The sequence below is a fragment of the Diplotaxodon limnothrissa genome, linkage group LG18 (genome assembly GCF_057381915.1).
Source record: "Diplotaxodon limnothrissa isolate DT_005_m linkage group LG18, D_limnothrissa_male_GT1.1, whole genome shotgun sequence".
Classification (NCBI taxonomy): Eukaryota; Metazoa; Chordata; class Actinopteri; order Cichliformes; family Cichlidae; genus Diplotaxodon; species Diplotaxodon limnothrissa.
In genome coordinates this window covers 32,299,491-32,318,535 of record NC_140613.1, presented here as the reverse complement: position 1 = coordinate 32,318,535, position 19,045 = coordinate 32,299,491, and the positions used below count along the sequence as shown (strand labels likewise).

General features: G+C 41.7%; 2 protein-coding genes across 3 annotated transcripts; one reads left to right on the top strand and one right to left on the bottom strand.

Annotated features, from left to right (window-relative positions):
• Window positions 1–294: 294 nt before the first annotated feature.
• Window positions 295–11,693, bottom strand: ube2ql1 (ubiquitin conjugating enzyme E2 QL1). 2 transcript variants are annotated; one of them, XM_085378806.1, is made up of 3 exons: window positions 11,429–11,693; window positions 10,947–11,386; window positions 295–426 (listed from the first exon to the last, which is right to left on the bottom strand). In XM_085378806.1, the coding sequence occupies exons 1-3, from the start codon at window positions 11,691–11,693 to the stop codon at window positions 295–297; spliced, it is 837 nt and encodes a 278-aa protein (XP_085234932.1). The 2 variants fall into 2 exon arrangements, with proteins under 2 accessions (XP_085234932.1, XP_085234931.1); XM_085378805.1 differs by having other exon boundaries at window positions 10,947–11,693.
• A 3,754-nt stretch (window positions 11,694–15,447) lies between these two features.
• Window positions 15,448–18,129, top strand: med10 (mediator complex subunit 10). Its single transcript, XM_085378039.1, has 4 exons — window positions 15,448–15,684; window positions 15,772–15,855; window positions 17,031–17,133; window positions 17,542–18,129. The coding sequence occupies exons 1-4, from the start codon at window positions 15,563–15,565 to the stop codon at window positions 17,635–17,637; spliced, it is 405 nt and encodes a 134-aa protein (XP_085234165.1). The 5' UTR covers window positions 15,448–15,562; the 3' UTR covers window positions 17,638–18,129.
• The last annotated feature ends 916 nt before the right edge of the window (window positions 18,130–19,045 follow it).

The window sequence follows — 19,045 nt, the reverse complement described above, 5'->3', positions numbered from 1 at the left end:
CAGGGGAAAGAATCCCTGGGTGAGAGGGAGGTGAAGCAAAAGTTGTTTTCTAGGTGTAGGTGGAGTGACGGCGATGAATGGATGTCAGCTCTTCTGGAGATGGTGATCAAAATCCAAAATAACAAAAATAATTAAATAACACATAAAACCAGAAAAATAAAATAAAATCTTGAGTGAAACAGCAAAAGGTGAAAATGAGAGATTGTTGAGTTAGCGTGGTGTGTCGTTTTGCGTGTCGGGGCTAGCTGGGTTTGTCCGGCTAGCGCGGGGGTCGGAGGGACGGTGCCGGGGCATTCAGCCGTCAGAGACGGGCGGAGACACCCAGCCGTACTTCTCGTGGGTCTTCACCAGGGATTTGAAGGTAGCCTCGGCTTCCTTGCGGCTGAAAGCTTTCTTAGATTTTCCGGCTTTCCTACATATACGGCCCTGCGACAGATAAAGAAACAAAGGAAAAGGAAAGGGTGGGGGACAAGGTTAGCTCCATGTGTAAAAGATTAGTAAAATACAGAAGCAATTAAACAGCCGACTAATGAGGAGTCTGAACACATGACGTTTGTCGTTTCAGGCATGATGGACACAGACATTAGTGTTGTGTAATTTAATTTCAGTGAGCGACACCATGATAGTGGTGTAGCAAAACTTTAAATTGTCTTGGTATTAGAGCTGGGGGGAAAAAAACTTGATATAGCATAATAACACAGTATTTTGTGTGGCTATTTTGTATACTGAGACACCAAATATCGACATTTTAATAAATAAATGAAAATATGCTGGGAACACTACTAACAAGGGCTCATGTCATGCACCAAATTTAAATAAAATTAACCGAAAAAGCATCCAAACGGGACACACTTAGCTTAAACATTACCTCCTAGTTTAGAGCTAATTGCTCAGTCACACAAGTAAAACAGGAAAGCAACATTATTGAAAAAAAAAAACAGACCAAACAAAAACCAAAAATAGCAAACCGGTGGCTACTGGTGATTTTATTGAACATTTTCACATTTTGGTATCAGTTGAAGCTGCAAGACAAGGCGAAACTCTGGCTGATTGGGACCCACACCCAGTTTCACACCTTGGCTCAGGCGATTAGAGGATCATCAGGGGGTCCTTTTGTCCCTTTGTGGGGGGATACTCCCACTAGGTTTAAATCTGGGACTCTCCACCATTTGACCTTAGAACTGAAGAAGCTTCTCAGATGAGAGGTGAAACGTCTTCAAGCAACTTAAAGAAGTCCAGACGCTTTTCTTTGCAAGCTCCTTAAACATTTGATGTGTTTTACTGACAGTGTTGGTATGCACGTCTGTCGCATTTTATATCAAAAAACTCAAATAACTTATTGGACAAAACAGATATTAAAACAACTACATATTTTGAACCCAAATCACAACATTTTCCTAAATCTAATCAAGCAGTTTTTTATGCCTACATGTTACCAACATGTGAAACCTAATTTAATCAATAAATGAAGGCAAAGTTGTGACTTCACCATTCCTCTAATTAAAGTAACTCAACGGAAGAGGATTTGGGCCTCTGGGAAAAACAAAGAAAAGTGGGCACATCTTTTTTTTTCTTTTCCAGAATTCTGAGATTAAAGTCAGAAAAAAGGGTCAAATTCTGAATTCGGACTTTTTTCTCAGAATTCTGGAAAAGAAGAAAAAAAAGACATGCCAACTTTGTTTTTTTCCCCATGGTCCTAATCCTCTTCCGTGTAACTCTGCCTTTGGCGCTCTTCAAAAGAAAACTACTGTGTATCTCTGTGATGCCAGCAGCAGTATTTCCTGTCACAGAATGAGAACATTAATATACAAGATATATGAGCCATATTTTAGCCATAATTGTGAACAGAAACAGGCTTGCTGCTGTTTTGTTTGATATTTTATATTAAACTAAGCTGCAGCCTCACACTGTATTTAACGTGTTCGTGTTATTTTGTGTCCCGTTTCACACTCAATGCCAAAAAGTAAATATTTATTGGTACCTGCCAAGATGTGCTTCTGATATTATTTTGTCATAAATGTAGACTATTAAAAAGGTGTGTCTTCAAATGTAAAGAAATTATAAATTTGGCAGTGTGGTGATTTTTTTAAATAGCGATATTGATTTACAAGCTGCTGGCAAAGGTTGCACTCATGTATTCACTTTCTGATGGCTAAAGTGCAGCCTCTGCCAAAGACACTACTTTCATGCAGTACATTTGTTTGACTGGCTCTCTGTCTAGAGGAAACACCCAAATTATGAATTCCTTTTCACTAAATTGGATAGATCCAGAGCTATAAAGCTATTGATTAGACGTCAGCCATGATCTAAATCTAGGATCTTTGCCATTAGGTGGCAAATCTATTTTTTTCCCGCAGTATAAAACTTACGGAGACAGAGGCTTTCTTCTTTCAATGTATTTTGATAGCTGCTATTTTTTTAAATAAAATATTTTCATGTTCTTTTTTTATGACAAAAGTTCTACATTACATTTTTAATAAGCATGCGCAAGCCAAGTGTAGTGCCACAAAACCAGCCTTGATGACACTGACGATAAAATTCAGAAGATTGTTGTAACATAATAGACATTTACATATTTTTTTTGACAAAGTTAAAAGAAAAAAATGATTTAAAGCTAAAAGATTTTCAGTTTATGATGACAGAAAATTTAAAAAAGCCGCGATTAGCAGAATGCAACAGTTTAATATGTCAGCAAACTAAACTCAACATCTAATAAATAATACACATAGGAAAAAAAGGACTTTTAGGAATATCAACAAAAATCTATGTGAAAACTGACGTAAACCTTTCAGTTTATTTCCCTCCAGCTGTTTGTGGTATTATCGCAAGTCCAATTCATTGCAGATGAAAAAATCCTTGATTTATGGTATAATTTTTGCCTGTGCACATTCATTTTGATTTTTAAAAAGCAGAATATAATTTTGCAAAACTTCAAAAGGAAGCACATATCAATACTTTGTGGTCTGGATATTCAACGTCAGATCAAAAGGTTCATAATTGTCAGCAATCTTGTCAAACGTTTTATGAAAACAGTTTTTTGAAATCTTTCCAAACCATACACAGAAAGACAGAAACGCAGCCCACACATGCACATGGATGAAGTTGATGGTGAATGCACAGCCGCAGGAGGGATGTTGACAAGACAGATAGTCTGAAAGCAGGTTGACCAACAACAGATCAATGTTTAAAGGCGTGCAAAAAAAAAGCTTTTAAGACGTCAGGTTCAATCAGAAGTAAAAATACACCCTCTGGTACTCGGAGAAATGAGGAGATAAGTGAGGAGCAGAAGCACCTATGGCACTAAATGATGAAAAAGTGTGTATATACGTCAGAAGAGCCATTTAACTGCCTCGTGCACAATGAAAAGCACTGTGATATCTGACTTAAGGATTTTCACCAGGCACCATGCTGCTGAGGCCCTTCCTCCTTCACACGACTAATAATAAATGTGTGTGTGTGTGTGTGTGTGTGTGTGTGTGTGTGTGTGTGTGTGTAAGGGAGGATATGGAGGAAAGAAGAGTAGGCGTCAACTGAAATGATAAAGCTGCCTTTTCTGTTACTGGCAGTAAGTCTTCCCTGAAGAAAGCTGTGTAGGAGGATGAATGGAAAAAGAAACAACTCACTTAATGCTGAAAAACAAATATATAGGGAGACATTCAATGCCATGACACCACAGCCTGGACAAAGGTGTGACTCATACCAGTGTCACTAGCTTGCAGTGCAGAAAAATTATACACCCATAGCCGGAACATTAATCCGTCAGGTATACTACGCTTCTGTGGAGTCAGTTTTCTGCAGTTAAGGACGGTTGTCATTGTTGTAGGAACATGACATCTGAGAGCCTGAACAAAGTGGCCGTTATCTTTTTTTTTCAGTATTCCTTTTTCAGTCTGCTGCTTAATTGAATAGTTTTGGGAATTGGGCTCGTTTGAGTTCTTTCCAAGAGTAAAAAAAGAAGATTAATACTTCTCTGCATACAGTTTGTGAAGCAACAGCTAGTGGCTAGCTAGTTTAGCTTAGCACAAACACTGAAACATGCTAACATGCATCTTTAAGACCTCAGAAACTCACCAATTATCTTCCTTTTAATTGGTACAAAACATTAATAGCAGGGGTGTCAAACATAAAGCCCGGAGGCAGAATCAGCCTGGTGAGCACTCCAATCCAGCCCAGTGGACAGCTTAAGAAAATGTGACGTGCATAGATTTTTGAAATTGTATTTTCTTGCCCACCCAACCCCGTTGCCAGTCATACTACACAACATATAAACAATAAAAATATATTATAAATGTGAATATAATAACTACAGGACAGTCTGAGCAATAAATTACCAGAAGTTAGAAGTTAGTACTTGCAATAAACAGTCATTTTTGTTAGGGAATATGTTAGGAGTTGGGCCATACTATGCCAACACTTCATAGTAATTTACCTACACAAACACACACAAACCCTCTATGAGTTGCTTCAGTTAATATGAGTTACATGATTAGTACTTGTGGTGCTTTTTTAACTTGTGTTAGGGGCGATCGTGGCTCAAGAGTTGGGAGTTCGCCTTGTAATCGGAAGGTTGCAGGTTCGAGCCCCGGCTTGGACAGTCTCGGTCGTTGTGTCCTTGGGCAAGACACTTCACCCGTTGCCTACTGGTGGTGGTCAGAGGGCCCGGTGGCGCCAGTGTCCGGCAGCCTCGCCTCTGTCAGTGCGCCCCAGGGTGGCTGTGGCTACAATGTAGCTTGCCATCACCAGTGTGTGAATGGGTGGATGACTGGATATGTAAAGCGCTTTGGGGTCCTTAGGGACTAGTAAAGCGCTATATAAAATACAGGCCATTTACCATTTGTGTGTTAGCAAAAAACATTGAGAAAGATAAGCATTCATTTTTGGAGCTTGCATTCGACATCGTGTTCCCATGTAGCACCGTCTTACTCAAGGAGCCAAAAGATATCAGGTCGTGCTACTTTTTCTGCCTCATCACCAGCATTTAAATTTAAAGGGGACCTAATGGACCTTTGGAACCTGTGAAAACGGTCATGTCCTTAAACAAGATGCTGAATTTAGGACTACACTTCTAAATTGCAAATCCAACATTAATTCTCAGCTCCCCTGACATCTGGTGAACCGTAACCGTGCGCCATGCATACTTGCTCGGCTATTCTGGGTCAATAAAGAATAGCTAAAAGGAGGTGAGGTGGTAACGCTGAATGATCTGGAGATTAGGGTTAGAGTTTCCATTCATGTAGCAACAGTGGCCTCATTTCACTGCGAGGCTTAGCGACACTCACTTTGCCTCTACGTTTGTCACTCTGTCTCTCCAGCAGACACGTTTAAAAAAACCTCGTCCGATTACTTTCATCAGTCTTGACATCGATCCCAATTAGAAATGTCCATTATGACAAGTCATTTAATCTCATATTGAAACACTTGAAATGAAGTCAGACAGCTGGAACCAAGGAGAATGCGGCTGATCTCATCTGAAGATTGAAGACAATCGTGAGTTTTAAAGCTGATTAGTGCTTTGGTAGAAGAAACTTTACCATCACGGTGAATTTTTTTTCATTCCACTTGTTTTGAAGAACTGAATGCATGACTCACCGGGTGACTCACTCAGATGAGATATTATACGCAATGTTGCCTTGGGATTTGTTTTCTGTTTCTCTTTTACTAAAAAACACACTTTAAAGGACATTCTCTTCTTTTCTCAGACAATGGATCAACACATCCTTTAAAATGTAAAACAAACCGACAGGGTTTCACCTGATCAGCTCTCCCTGAAACCTGCTCAGCTTCCCTCTGCTGCCAGAGGCCTGAACACAGATTACCCAGGCTGACAAGCACAAATAATGTTCCGGTTGGCTTCTGTCAGGGAGGTGAGAGGTGTTATTCTCTTTGAAATCACATGCAGACTCATTATCCATGCGTCCCGCCATATAGTTGCTGTCACCACATCAAAATGGCGGGTTACTTCCTTGGATGGATATGTTAAAGGAAACCGGCTATTGTTAAAGAGGTGAGATTACCATGGAGATCGATGGCAGAGCAGAAGCTATCCCAAAGTGAACTGATTGGCTTGGATGTTATGTGGAAGAATTTGTGAGCAAGTGAGCTGCTTTTGTGTGTCTGTGCGAGACGAAATAAAGAAAGTCTGCAGCCGCCAGCCTGAAATACTCAAAGCGCAAAGAGGAAGTCTGTGAATGGGAGACTGTGAAATGTACACTGGTGCACAAGCCTGTATTAAAGGTTTTTGACTCCAGTATGAAACGGAAATTGAGTATCAATTACCTCTATTGTGCTTGCAGTCATCTGGGAGAAAGTCACAGTGTGACACAGGCAACGATGGACGGAGAGAGGAAGTAAAGAAAAGTCAGCTCGTGAGAGAACCAGTGGGCAATCAAATGGGTGTGTGCCTGTCTGGGTGAGTGCCCCGGGCCTATGCAGCGCCATGTCAGTGTTTATCTATTTCAGCTAAGCACTCGCTCATTGAGAGAGACACACTTGTGTAGAGTGGCTGCCGCGTAATAGAGATCAGTCAATGGGCAGACCAGGGAAGGCCCCAGTGATGTTGGGAAGCAGCTTTGAGGCCTGGGGGGGGGGGGGATTACATAACACAGACATGTGCTAAAAAGTGTTGGGATAAACAAATGGGGATCAGTGCCATCAACATCATCCTCAAAGGGGAGCCCAGTGGGACTGATGGCGAGGTCAGTAAAGGGTAAATGATTGCTAGTTTCACCAGTCTGGGTTCCTCAATCTGCACAGAATCACACACTACGTAATGCAGGCAGCAGTGGAAGAGCGCAAATCACAGAAGACGGGATGTTTTAAAGGGGAATTCCCCTGATTTTACACACAAAGTTACGCTTTGTCATCACGGCGATGATGACGGATTCTGTGAAAACAGCATTTTCAGATTCCAGAGGGCTAAACAAACAACCTGGCGATGTCACCTGTGCTATCTGAGGGTTGTATAAGCCTAACACGGACAGCGGAGTAAAATATCTCTTGCTTGGAGAGCTCTTTTTCATAAATTATACATTTTTGTAAAATCCTGTGGTTCCCACATCTCTAGTAAAATGACATTAACAGTGAAACCGTTGGAATAGTCCTTTAATCAAGGTCTGCAAGTGAAGACTCTTATCATTTATCAATTATGCTTCAGTCCAATTAATTAATTGTCCAACCTTGACTGATTTAGTTAAAATAATGCAGGTTAAAACTAAATTTGGCAGCAAAATAACCAATCCTCTTTTCAAGAGCATGGAAACTGTGTAAAGGTAAATCCTTCATTCAACTGAAAAACCAGGGTGAAAAATAACAAAGAAATTCTCTAAACTTTTAAAAATGTATCCAGTACGTATGACCAGTACTGTGACACCCCTTGTTCCCCTTGTTCCTTTTTATTTTGTTTCCAACGAGCCAGAATTTCTTATAAGTTTTTAAAGAGCTGTTGAGCAATAGTTCTCTAGGATTTCTGAAGTTCGTTTAAAGCTTTTCTTTGAACATCGGCCGCTTTTTCACTTATTTTCAGTCCACTTCTTATATCCGACCATTTTCAGAGGAATGTTTGTTTTTTTGTTTGTTAAGACATCTAACACTGGCCGATATAAATGCACCGTCGTTGTGTCTAGAACCAGTTTTAAATTGTGTCCTTAGGCACTTTGCTGCTATTAAAAACACAGCAATTTGTACCAATTTTTTTTAGTTAATGCTATTAAAAAATACCAATGGTAGCACAGATTGAGAGGCATAAAATGCTATTTTTGTACCAACAAGGTGATTCCCAAAGATCTATTAGCTGAAAACTTGACAAAGTTTGTATTGTCCTTAAAAAAACTTGTGAAAACTGCGTAAGTAGAGGACAAAAGAAGAAGTGACGGGCCTAAAAGACTATCTACAGCAGATGAACTGTATCTGAAAGTCATGTCCTTAGAAACTGGAAAAAAAAATCCAGCAAAGACCTGACACAGGACACGAGGATTCAATTCATCCATCTGCTCTTCACTGAAGCCTGGTCGGAAATGGTCCAAGTGGAAGGTTTAGGCTGTCTTGAGGTTTTTTAAAATGATACACAAAAACAGTTCTGAAAATCAGTGAGAGCAGGTCCTATGTTGGTTCAAATCATCATCAACATGTACAGAGGTCAGGAGAGACAACAATGAGTCATGTGTAATTGTGGAGGCTCTGTTGTGGTTTGGGGGCTGCATTTCAGTCAGTGTGTGTTGGGAATCTTGTCAAAATTGGTGGAATTATGAATGTGGAAAAGTCAAATGAGATTTTGATTTGCGTTGCAATGGCCAGGCTTTCATCTGATTGGCAGTGACTTCAGTTTTCAGCCTGACAATGACCCAAACACACTGCCAGTGCAGTATAAGTATACCTTGATAGACAATGGAACAAAATCAGGTGTTGGAGCATATGTGTTGTTGTCCAGATTACATCCTTTTTCAGGAAAGGTTAAACGTGCCTCCAATCCACGCCTGTAGGTGTAGTTGGTTAACACATTTGCCTTCCACGTAAAAGGCCCCCTTTTTAAATAATGGGAGGAAACACCCAAGAGGTCACAGGTTAGTGTACTACTCGTCCCAGTCCCAAGTCTTGATAAATGGCAGGGTTTCATCGGGAAATGCATTTGCCATAAAAACTGTGCTAAATCAAACATGCAAATCCATCGGCTGTAGGGACCACTTGGGAAATAAAGGAGCAGCTGAAAGGACAAGGCTTATTATACAACAAAAAAATAAGGAGGCCATGAACTGCAGAGGAGCTGACATCTTCACTTTAACCAAGAATGGGAAAACAACGGTTCACTGTCAAAACCACAGCAGTTGTTCTCCCCAGTTCCCAAACACTTACACAGCTTTAAAAGAAGACATGATGCAAAAACTTTTTCAAAACTTACTGCTTGCTTTAAAAAGAGACATATTTTTTTAAAAAAACCAAAGTTCTCTTTTTATTTTTGTGTGTGCTGCATTTGGTTTTTCTTTACTTTTTGCACAGTGACCCAGAGAAAGAGAAAATTTGGTGGAACTGCAGATTTTCTTGCAAATTAAGAGTAAAGGCATGTCTGCTTTGAGAACTTGCAAGAGAATGGATTATAGTACTATCGGTATACTGCCTGAACTCTACTACACAAACAGCAACATATCATTTACAAAATTGGATGTCATTACAAAAACACCTATATTAAGCTCGATTTCCCCCCATCCCAGCTGGTGTGATGGTGTGTGCGTGTGTGTGTCTATGCTTCCTCACGTCTGCAGGTGGAGACACATGTATCTCTGTTGACTCTCAGCTCAGCACCGTGTCATTCGTGTATCCTCTAACACTAAAAATAGGGAGGAAGCTTCTAAACTGGCCTCATCACTGTTGTTACAGGGAACCGGTGGCCAAGGACAAATAAATATATCCTGTGTGTTTAGTTATTTATAGACACGTGTGCGTGTGTTCTGTCTGTCATGAGTAAGAGACCATTACACCTCTCTGAAAACTAGGACGGGGTACATGCGAGTGCCTGTGGAGATGTACAAAAGAGGAGAAGACACACACACACACACACACACACACACACACACACACACACACACACACACACAACCACACACACACACACACACAGGAATAATTAATCAATATTGTTTCCATTAGCAAGCCAGATAAGGAAGACACTGCACCATAATTAGGAGACACTGCAGAGCTGCAACCTCCTCTCATCAAGCAGTAAATCAAGATGTACACACACACACACACACACACACACACACACACACACACACTGCAGGCCTTTTTTTGACCTCACGACCTCTCTTCATGACAGATTCTAAATGACCACAAATGACTCAGGAATGACGTTTTGTTATGTCATCAAAAAGGGGTTAGGGCAGGCCAATGCAGTGACAGTTTACATAAGGTTTAATACATCAGCAATGCCCCACTGCTGATTCCAAAACAGCCCGAGTCAGCGAGAAGGGGGGGTAGAGTGTACAGATGAAAGAGCTGAAACGCATTAAAGAAAAAACCGAATCTTATCTGGGAGGAGAACAGAATATCTACTCAAACTAAACGGTTAGAGCAGGCAGATGCGTTTAGAGAAGCAGCCATTTCCGCTGGAATTGAAGAGCTGCTGCTGCGGTGCACTGAGGATGTAAAAAAAACCCAGATTTGACAGGATTACATAATCCAGACACTCTAAGTCACTCAGGTCTACTAGGCAGGCAACCTGCCGTCTCTGTTTTGTTCATCCACTTATCTTCCTGCCCACCATCGCGAACGATAGATTAGAAAAGCCTAACAGGACTGCAGAGTTGAGTTAGACCGCGTTAGAGCATGCAAAGAGACTTTTCCATCGCATGGGAGCGGGTCTTTGTTGTCAAAGGGTGCTATCACGGAGGTGATAAAAAAAAGGAAAAGGAAAAAGGGAGAGCACGGCGCAACTGCAGACGGAGAGCTGATGCATAAAGGAGAGACTGCGTGAAATGGCCGCAGGAAAATCACATAAAGATGAATAATATTGACAATGAGGGGTTTGCTCACAGCAGAGAGGAGGGGTGTGAGGATCTAAGACATCACAGCCATGCATTGACAGAAAATGACAGAACATGCTATAAATAGGCCGGATGTAGAGAATGAACACTATTTTTAAATAGAATTATATTGTAGTTCGGTGGGATGTAGTTCCACGACGCAATTAAAAGACAAATGTGCTAATTCAGCAATCTTTGTGACAAACATGCCTCGAGAAGCTGAAGCGGAGGCTGTTTTACGTTAGAAAACAAAGAATGGCCAAGAACACAGATTTTAAACTCTCTCTAAGTCTAAAAGCTGCTGTACCTGCGTGTAAAAGTGCCACAATTACGCACGAAACATCAGCATCAGTAATAGTAATAGATCTGCTACAGATGGTTGATGATATTCCAAGCAAGGACCCTCACCCAGCAGCCCCTGCTTCTCCTCACCTGTCCTTTTACGAGGCTGGCAGCAAATTGTCTCATGACGGCCTCCACCGTGTAGGCACTGGACCATCCGCGGGGGGTCAACAGCTCCATGCATATGGCCCCGCCGTCCAGCACGTAGCCGTTCTCCAACCGGGGCGTCAGGACCCGCATGAACGGCGGCGAGAAGGGGAAATTATCGGGAAAGGTGACGTTGAGCAGTATGAACTCTGTGCTGGTCTCCTTCATGTCCTGCCACAGCGCCGAGTCCTTGTCCACCTGATGCAGCTTGACGTTCCAGTCGTACAGGTTGTCCTCCACCAGCTCCACCGTGATGAAGTTGTCTCCTAACCTCCTGATCTCCTGCAGCTCCTTCATCAGCCGTCGCGTCCGGACCTGGGTGCAGTGTTGCCGATGAGGCGGCAGCGGTGGTATCGAGGAGGCACTGGTAGCTTTACTGCCGCCTCCTCCTACGCCTCCTCCTCCTCCTCCACCGCCGCCACCACCTCCTCCCGTCTGCTGCTTTTCCTTCGCATCCCTGACCTGCTTATCCTTGCCGGACGGCTTGTCCTTGCCGTGCTGGTCCAGCTTCCTCGCTTTAATCTCCGGAGTGCTCAGGATGTTGGTCTCGTTGGCGGTCTGACAGTGTTTGCTGGTGTTGTTTTTCTGGTTTCCTTTGCTCCCCTTTAACGAGCCCTGGTGGTGCTTTGGGTCCTCGGTGTCTCGGTCGTGCAGACGGATCAGACCGATCTTTCGCAGTAGGGTGGCCATAATTTTTTTTACACACTCACGTTGCTCCGCCGATCCCCCCGCACAGGGGCGAGATTCACCCTTTCGATTGTGTTCCGGGCTAAAAGAGACGACCTTTATTGATGCCGATTATTAACCTTCTTATACCGCAATCCCCCCTCCTCCGTTCACTGCAGCCTCAGGATGAACACAACCGGGGGGAGCCTGTGCAGTTCTCTCCTCAGTGCTTCATCTTCGACTAAAAGCAAAGAAAAACAGAGAGACAACAAATGAGTCCAGATGGACAATCGAATAAAACAGCTTTCCTCACACAGACCAGAGGAATCCAGTCATGTTTCCCACAAGTGGACGGACATCACGTCTGTGACTGCAGTTGTTCGGTGATAGGACGATGCGTTACGCAGAAGCACAGATGTGATCGTGTGGGATATTTTAAGAGAAAGCTGCATAGTATCCATATTACCATGTCAAAAGCAAGAGGCTGTATAAGGAAAATCAAAAAGCCGCAGAGAGCAGAGGTAGAAAGAAAAAACACGCCATTGCATTTCAAGGTTGCTATAACCTGATGTAATGGACACACTGGATCCCCACAGGACATGATATAGAATAGCGACTGTGGAAGATCAACACACACACACACACACACACACACACACACACACACACACACACACACACACACATATAAGTAAATATATATATATATATATATATATATATATATATATATATATATATATATATATATATATATATATATATATATATATATATATGTTGACGTAACATTTTCGCTATAGGGACGCACAAGCTGGTATAAACACTGTGGAATATGTTACCCCTCAGGCTAATTACCATGTCAACCAGATACAGGTCTCCATAAAGCCGAACCTGGGCACACTTAAAGTCCCGCACTATGCATAATAAAACGAATTTTCCTTTATGTGTGTACTCCTGCCCACAGACAAACCCGACACTGCACACACACACATACACACAAAAATTCAGCCTGTTCTTACCGTGGTCTGCTGAAATTTCCGTTTAATGTCCCGCTCTGTGTGCGTAAAAGAACGGAAGAAACAAAAATACCAAAAAAAGGAGAGAGGGTTATACCATCCAGCTGATCCGCTGTCTGCGAGAGCTGCAGCGAGGAGGAGAAGGAGAGCCTTTGATGTGTGTGTGTGTGTGTGTATGTGTGTGTGCAGCTGCGGTAGCTTCGGCTTTAATGCAGCCGAGGACGAGCCAGCCCCCGGTAATCCTTCTTCAGCCGGTCTGCTCTGCACCGGCGACGTTACATTTCAAAATAAAAGCCCAGCTTGAAGCAAACCGTGTGTGATCATGTATGAAGGGGTAAAGGCACCGTGTTCCAGCTGACGAGTGCCAGGTGCAACACAAGAAATCCGATGAACAACCTGGATTTCTTATAGTCCAGCTTATCTGCTTTTCATGGTGAATTCAAAAGCAAGGGAATAAGGTGTGTGTGTGTGTGTGTGTGTGTGTGTGTGTGTGTGTGTGTGTGTGGCAATCCGTTACAAAAATATAGGGTGGGGTTTGAGGACAGTTTTCAAGTTACTAAATATTCATATTTTTATTATTATATTCCAAATTTAGCCACTGTTATGCAATGCGCCGTATTTGTTATCACAATATTGCTTCTATTTTGATGGAAAATGGATTACTTCCTGGTTTATTCTGGCTAACTTGGTGTTGGTGCTGAGAGAGGAGAGGTTAAGGAGAAGGAAGATGCCAGGATGGTGTAACGCGCTGCGTCACTGGCCTTTACTTTCACTTTATGGATGCCTTTTGTCCCCAGCTAAGTCAGCGCCAGGGTACTTTTACTCTGGGTAAAATTGCCCTAAGCGGAGCTCAGTATTATTTCTGAGTGTAATCAGAGAAGACGAGAGTTTTTAAACAGCTTTCTTTCGCTGTCTTCCTTTTTTTGTGTGTGTGGAATATCTGGATCATGAGGTCATAGTGAGGTCAAGAAGATTCTTGTTCTTTCGCAAAAGTTTTAGGACCACAGATTCTGCATCGATTTGTTGAATGTGGTCAGATCTTTATGTAAGGGTTAGTTTTAGACAAACCGCCTGAGTGATCAGTGACAGCTGATTCTGGAAAAAATTAGTGAACCTCTGTGCTAATGATTTCTCCCAAGGCAACTTGAACTCAGGTGTTCCAGTTAGAAAGATGAGATGAGCTTTTTTGAGAAGCTCAAGTGTAAAATGAAATTAAAGACTATTACAGTGAAACAGAACAGAGCTGTTTTCAATGGTGTTAATGGTGTTGGGATCACTGTCTTCTTCTTCTTCTTTTGGCTGCTCCCTTTAGGTGTCACCACAGAGGATCATGTGGCTCCATCTCACCTCATCCCAACCATCTTTTTTTTGTCACACCACCCCTCTGCATGTCCTCCTTCACTGAATCCACGAACCTCCTCTGTGGTTTTCCTCTTTTCCTCTTGCCTGGCAGCTCCATATTCAACATCCGTTCTCCAGTATATCCACAATCCTTCCTCTGCACATGACAAAACCATGTCAGTTTTCCAAAGAAAATTATCCCCTATTATCCCCTGTTCCACTATTGGGATCACTGTGAGGAGTCAGAAGTATGAATTTTATAGGTGCATCATAAATGAAGACATTAAAAGACTTAATCGGCTTAAAAGAAAATCGGCTCAAACCACAGAATTTCTGTGACAATATTCCGTTTACAGATGAGACAAAAGTTTGTTTTTATTTGTTTGGAAAAAAATGCACAGCCCTTTGTTTGCATGGAAAAAAAACACCTACCCCAAAACCTCATCACCACTGTGACGCATAGCGGAGGTAGCATTGTGATTTGAACTGCTTTGCTACCTCAGGAAGATCTGCAAGAAGTAATAGCCATTTTTTAAATGCTTATTATGGGGCTAACACAAAGACACAGATAACTACTCACACCTACAGCAAAGTTCGAATCACTAACAAGCATGTTTTTGGAAGCAAGCTGGAGTACCCAGGGGAACACATGCATTCACAGGGACAGAAAGCTCCACACAGAAAGGCCCCAGCTGACTCCAGGAAAGGCTTGCTGTGAGGCAGCACTGCTAACTGCTGTGTCAGGCTATTTTACAGTGGAATAGAATGCACAAAATTGAGTGTGAGTCTTTCTTACCATTAAGGAACTCTCCTATGCAGTAACAGGAAATGTTTTAAGAGTTTGTTGTTCCTAAAGACGGTTCTCTGTTATTAAAGTAGTGAGCTAAATTGCTTTTTCCAGCCTGTGCTGTGAATACTAAATCATATATATGTAGATTGATTTGATTATTATTATTTATTTACTTTGTATTTTTGGATACCTGGGATTTTGGTATGTTTGCCTGAATATAAAGTACTTTGGGTCAGCTATTGTTGTTTTAAAAAAGGTGCATCTTTTTTGTTACTTTCAGTACCAGAATGATATGACACAGCAAAAGTACACCTGATTATTTGAGAAAATCTACAGCAATTTCAGTATACACTGAGCTGGGCAGGTACAGTATGAACAGAGGACATTAAACATCACAGAATACACAGCACTACGTGCACCGAGTAAATGTTGTGTTTACCTAGTAGTGTATAAACTGTTTAAACTCCACTAAGATAATTCATCTGGTTTTCCTCGACAAAGAAGCTAGTCTCGCGACACTTTGACGCTTTGAGCGTCATTAAACGACAGTCTGCCATTGGTTGTTACCTAGGTAACGGAGCAATAGCCGCAGCGATTGGCTGAAATACAGCCGTAAAGCACTTCAGCGTTGAGGATGTTGTAGAGTTGTAGCTAACAGTAAACAGAGGTTATCTAATAAAGACAGTAATTTAAGCGGAGGCATTTTATGTGACATTTTGGTGGTTTGGTAACGATTAATTACAATGGCGGAAAAGTTCGATAACCTCGAAGAACACCTGGAGAAGTTTATCGAGAATATTCGACAGCTGGGAATCATCGTGAGCGACTTTCAGCCTAGCAGCCAGGCAGGACTCAACCAAAAACTGTGAGATGTGTTTCACTTTGCTGCTTCCACCGCTAAGATTTCGCAAATAAGCCCCGTGTTTACGTGTCCGGTCGTTTTTCTCTGCAGAAATTTCATGATATCTGGGCTCCAGGACATCGAGAAGTGCCGTCAGCAGCTTCATGAGATCAACGTACCCCTGGAGGTCTTTGAGTGAGTATAATGTGTGCCTATATTATTGTGTATGTCACCTTCTGTTACGTAAATATCTGTATTTTCGTTATATTTATGTTACTTACGGTGCAGTGCATACTAGGTGCCGACCACCGAGCTTTAATATCGCCGTTTTTGTAACTGGGCCAAACCCTATTTAAAAAGTCCTTGATTTTTAAAATGTAATCAATTGGTTGTATTTTGGTTTGCCTTACATGCTTCATATGAGTAATTCGTTATTGATGAGAGCCCCTTTTACATTCGGCATAATCTTTAAATTATTTTTTCAGACCCATTGCCACAGGTGTATAAAGTCAAGCACCAGCTGTGCAATCTGCCTTTACAAACATTTGTGAACAAATTTGTCATTCTCAATAGATAGATTAAACGTCTCCGTGGTCAAGCAGGTGCATGCAGGCCTTACATCAGCAAACACAATAACAAACATCAGGTGAATTGGTGTACAGCACTTAGCCACTGGACTCCACTGTAGCAGTGGAAACATGTTCTGTGGAACAAATCATGCTTCTTTCTTGCAGTCGTATAGACATCCTGATTTTGGTGAATGCCGGAAAAACAATACCCAGCCTGATTGTTTCGTGCCAATTGTAAAGTGTAGTGGAGGAGGGATAAGATTGTGCGGTTGTTTTTCTTGGATCGGCCTGGACCCCTTAGCTCAAGTGACAGGAAATCAAAGTGCTTCAGTTTACCAGCATATTGTGGACAATTCTCCATTTCCAGCTTTGTGAAATTTTTTGGAGAAGTCCCTTTTCTGTTCCAGCATGTCTGTGCCCCAGTGCACAAAGCCAGGCCCTCTCATCTAATATCCAAATCTGACACACTCCAAAATCCTGATGGAAGCCTTCCCAGAGGAATGGAAGCATCCATAGCTGCAAAGGGGCACCACCTCCATATTAATACCTGTGGATTTAGAATGAGATGTCATAAAAGCTCCTGTAGGTGTAATGTGTAGGTGGGCCAGTACCTTTGTCCTTATAGCGTTTCAGTTCTATGCATTTGTTTTGATGCCGCTCTAATAACGAGGAATTTTTGATTACTAAAGTAAATACATAAACAAAAACATCTCATTGCGTCATTAAAAATGTGTCACATTTATTTGGCAAGTTCCTGGAGTTTTATCAAAGAAGGCTGATATATTGTATTTGTATTTGCAGATACATTGACCAAGGTCGGAACCCTCAGCTGTACACAAAGGAGTGTCTGGAGAGAGCCTTGGCGAGGAACGAGCAGGTCAAAGGGAAGATAGACACTTTGACGGTAAGAGATAGTTCCAGGGGCAGTGAGATTCCTCGGCCAATGACTTTTCAAGAATAAGCAGAGTCATCAGCACGTTTCACTGATTAAACAAGTGTGTTTAGAGTGTTTTAAAGATAAAGGTCCCATTTCATTGTACAAACAACCCTATACTTGTTATACTGCTGTCTGTTAAGGCAGCCTTGCTGATCGTGATAAAATGATATCCTTGGACAAAGTGCTTAAAAGATTTTTTTTTTCTGCTTCAGTAAAAACTCTGTCCCAGTTATTTGTTCACATAAAAAGACACGAGACAGATTTACTTTGGACAGTACTTGTTGGGTCGTAACTCACTAGTTATTCTTTATACATAAAGTATTTATACATCAACACTAAAGCAACTTCCACTGTCATATTTCTGTTTTATTACAGAAGTTCAAGAGCCTTTTGGTTTCCGAGCTCAGCAAAGTTTTTCCAGAGGAGATGGCCAAGTATAAGGCTATACATGGAGAAGATGCCCCCTCCTAGTGACTACTGTACCATGCCAACCCCCTCCTCCGACCGCCGACCTGTGACTGTTGAGATGAAAAGCCGGAGTGAAGATTTAACATGCAGGATGTGGCTGCCCGCATGAATGCTAATTGTTACTTTATGTATGATGTGATGCTGTCACCGATCCCGAAGGAGAGGGTGTAATTTTTGCTCGGCACCTTGATTCAGCCATTCCCCGTCCTTTCCTTACATTTAAACTTCACATTACAAATCAAAGGCAAGGGGAAAAGAATCAGTTGCTGCAAAGGTACACATTTATTCTCAAGCCTAATATTTTTCCAGGAAAAATAAACACACTTCCAAACCTCCTGCCTGACTCTGCTTTAGGGAATTTATCCCATCAGATGTACATATGGTCTATTTATACTCCAACTCTCTATGTTTTACAATGCATCCTAAACGTTGTTCAACATCTCTTTGTACCACACACAGTTCATGATGATTTGTATTAAGCTCAGGTTTCTACTGGCCGTGATAACTGAATGCAAATGCAAGGTTATTCTATGCCTGATCACTTAGGATGGTCAGAAATGAGTCTGCTCTGTATTTGTAACTTTGTATAATAACATTTGTAAATAAATGATCCTTTTGGATTTTTCGTCTTTTGTCTGTTTTGTTAGTTTGAGACATTTTGGGTTATAATTTTGTAGAAAATGTTGGAGCAAATTATGTTTTTATCTTTGAAATAAAGCCATCTTTATTGATAAATTTAAGTGTCATGAATACATTTTTTTTTTAATTGAAATTTTCTCATTAATCTGTAATCAATCAGCTTTGTGGAATTTGTCTTAAAATCCTGGGACTGCAATAAAGTACTAAAATGTGAGCAATTGTGTCAGTGGGACACGTGTGTGCACCTGTTAAAGTATCAGTGACGTCTTTGGAGTCATATCAAGTATCACTTCCAGAGCATCTTGTGCAACTACATGGCCTGGATAGGAGTGTCTGACACACGTAGACATGCTGTAGAAGCAGACGGGGTGTGTCATGTGGCAGGTCGCAGCCCGACACGCCTCCTCCTGCTGGGGCTTAACCACAGCGTCACACCCTTGTGCCCCTGGAGGCCAATACTCTGAGGCTGAAGGAGTGAAATGAGCTCTGCTATTGGTTTGTGATATATGCTGCGGGGTAATACTGCCAGCCCTCTTTCTTCGCCAGCCATCCCTGCAGATTTTTCAACACGTGTCTCATTTACTCAGCCTCCACCTTTTCAGGGCAGACAGTATTGTTATGCTGAGAACCCATTTCTGTTTGGTTTCTCAGCTTAAGATTGTTGTATTTACTGTAAGAATGACTATGCAAAATGCAATTTTCTCATCGCAAATAATCATTGTTAATTCAGTTCAGTTCAGTTTTATTTATATAACACCAAAGCACAACAACT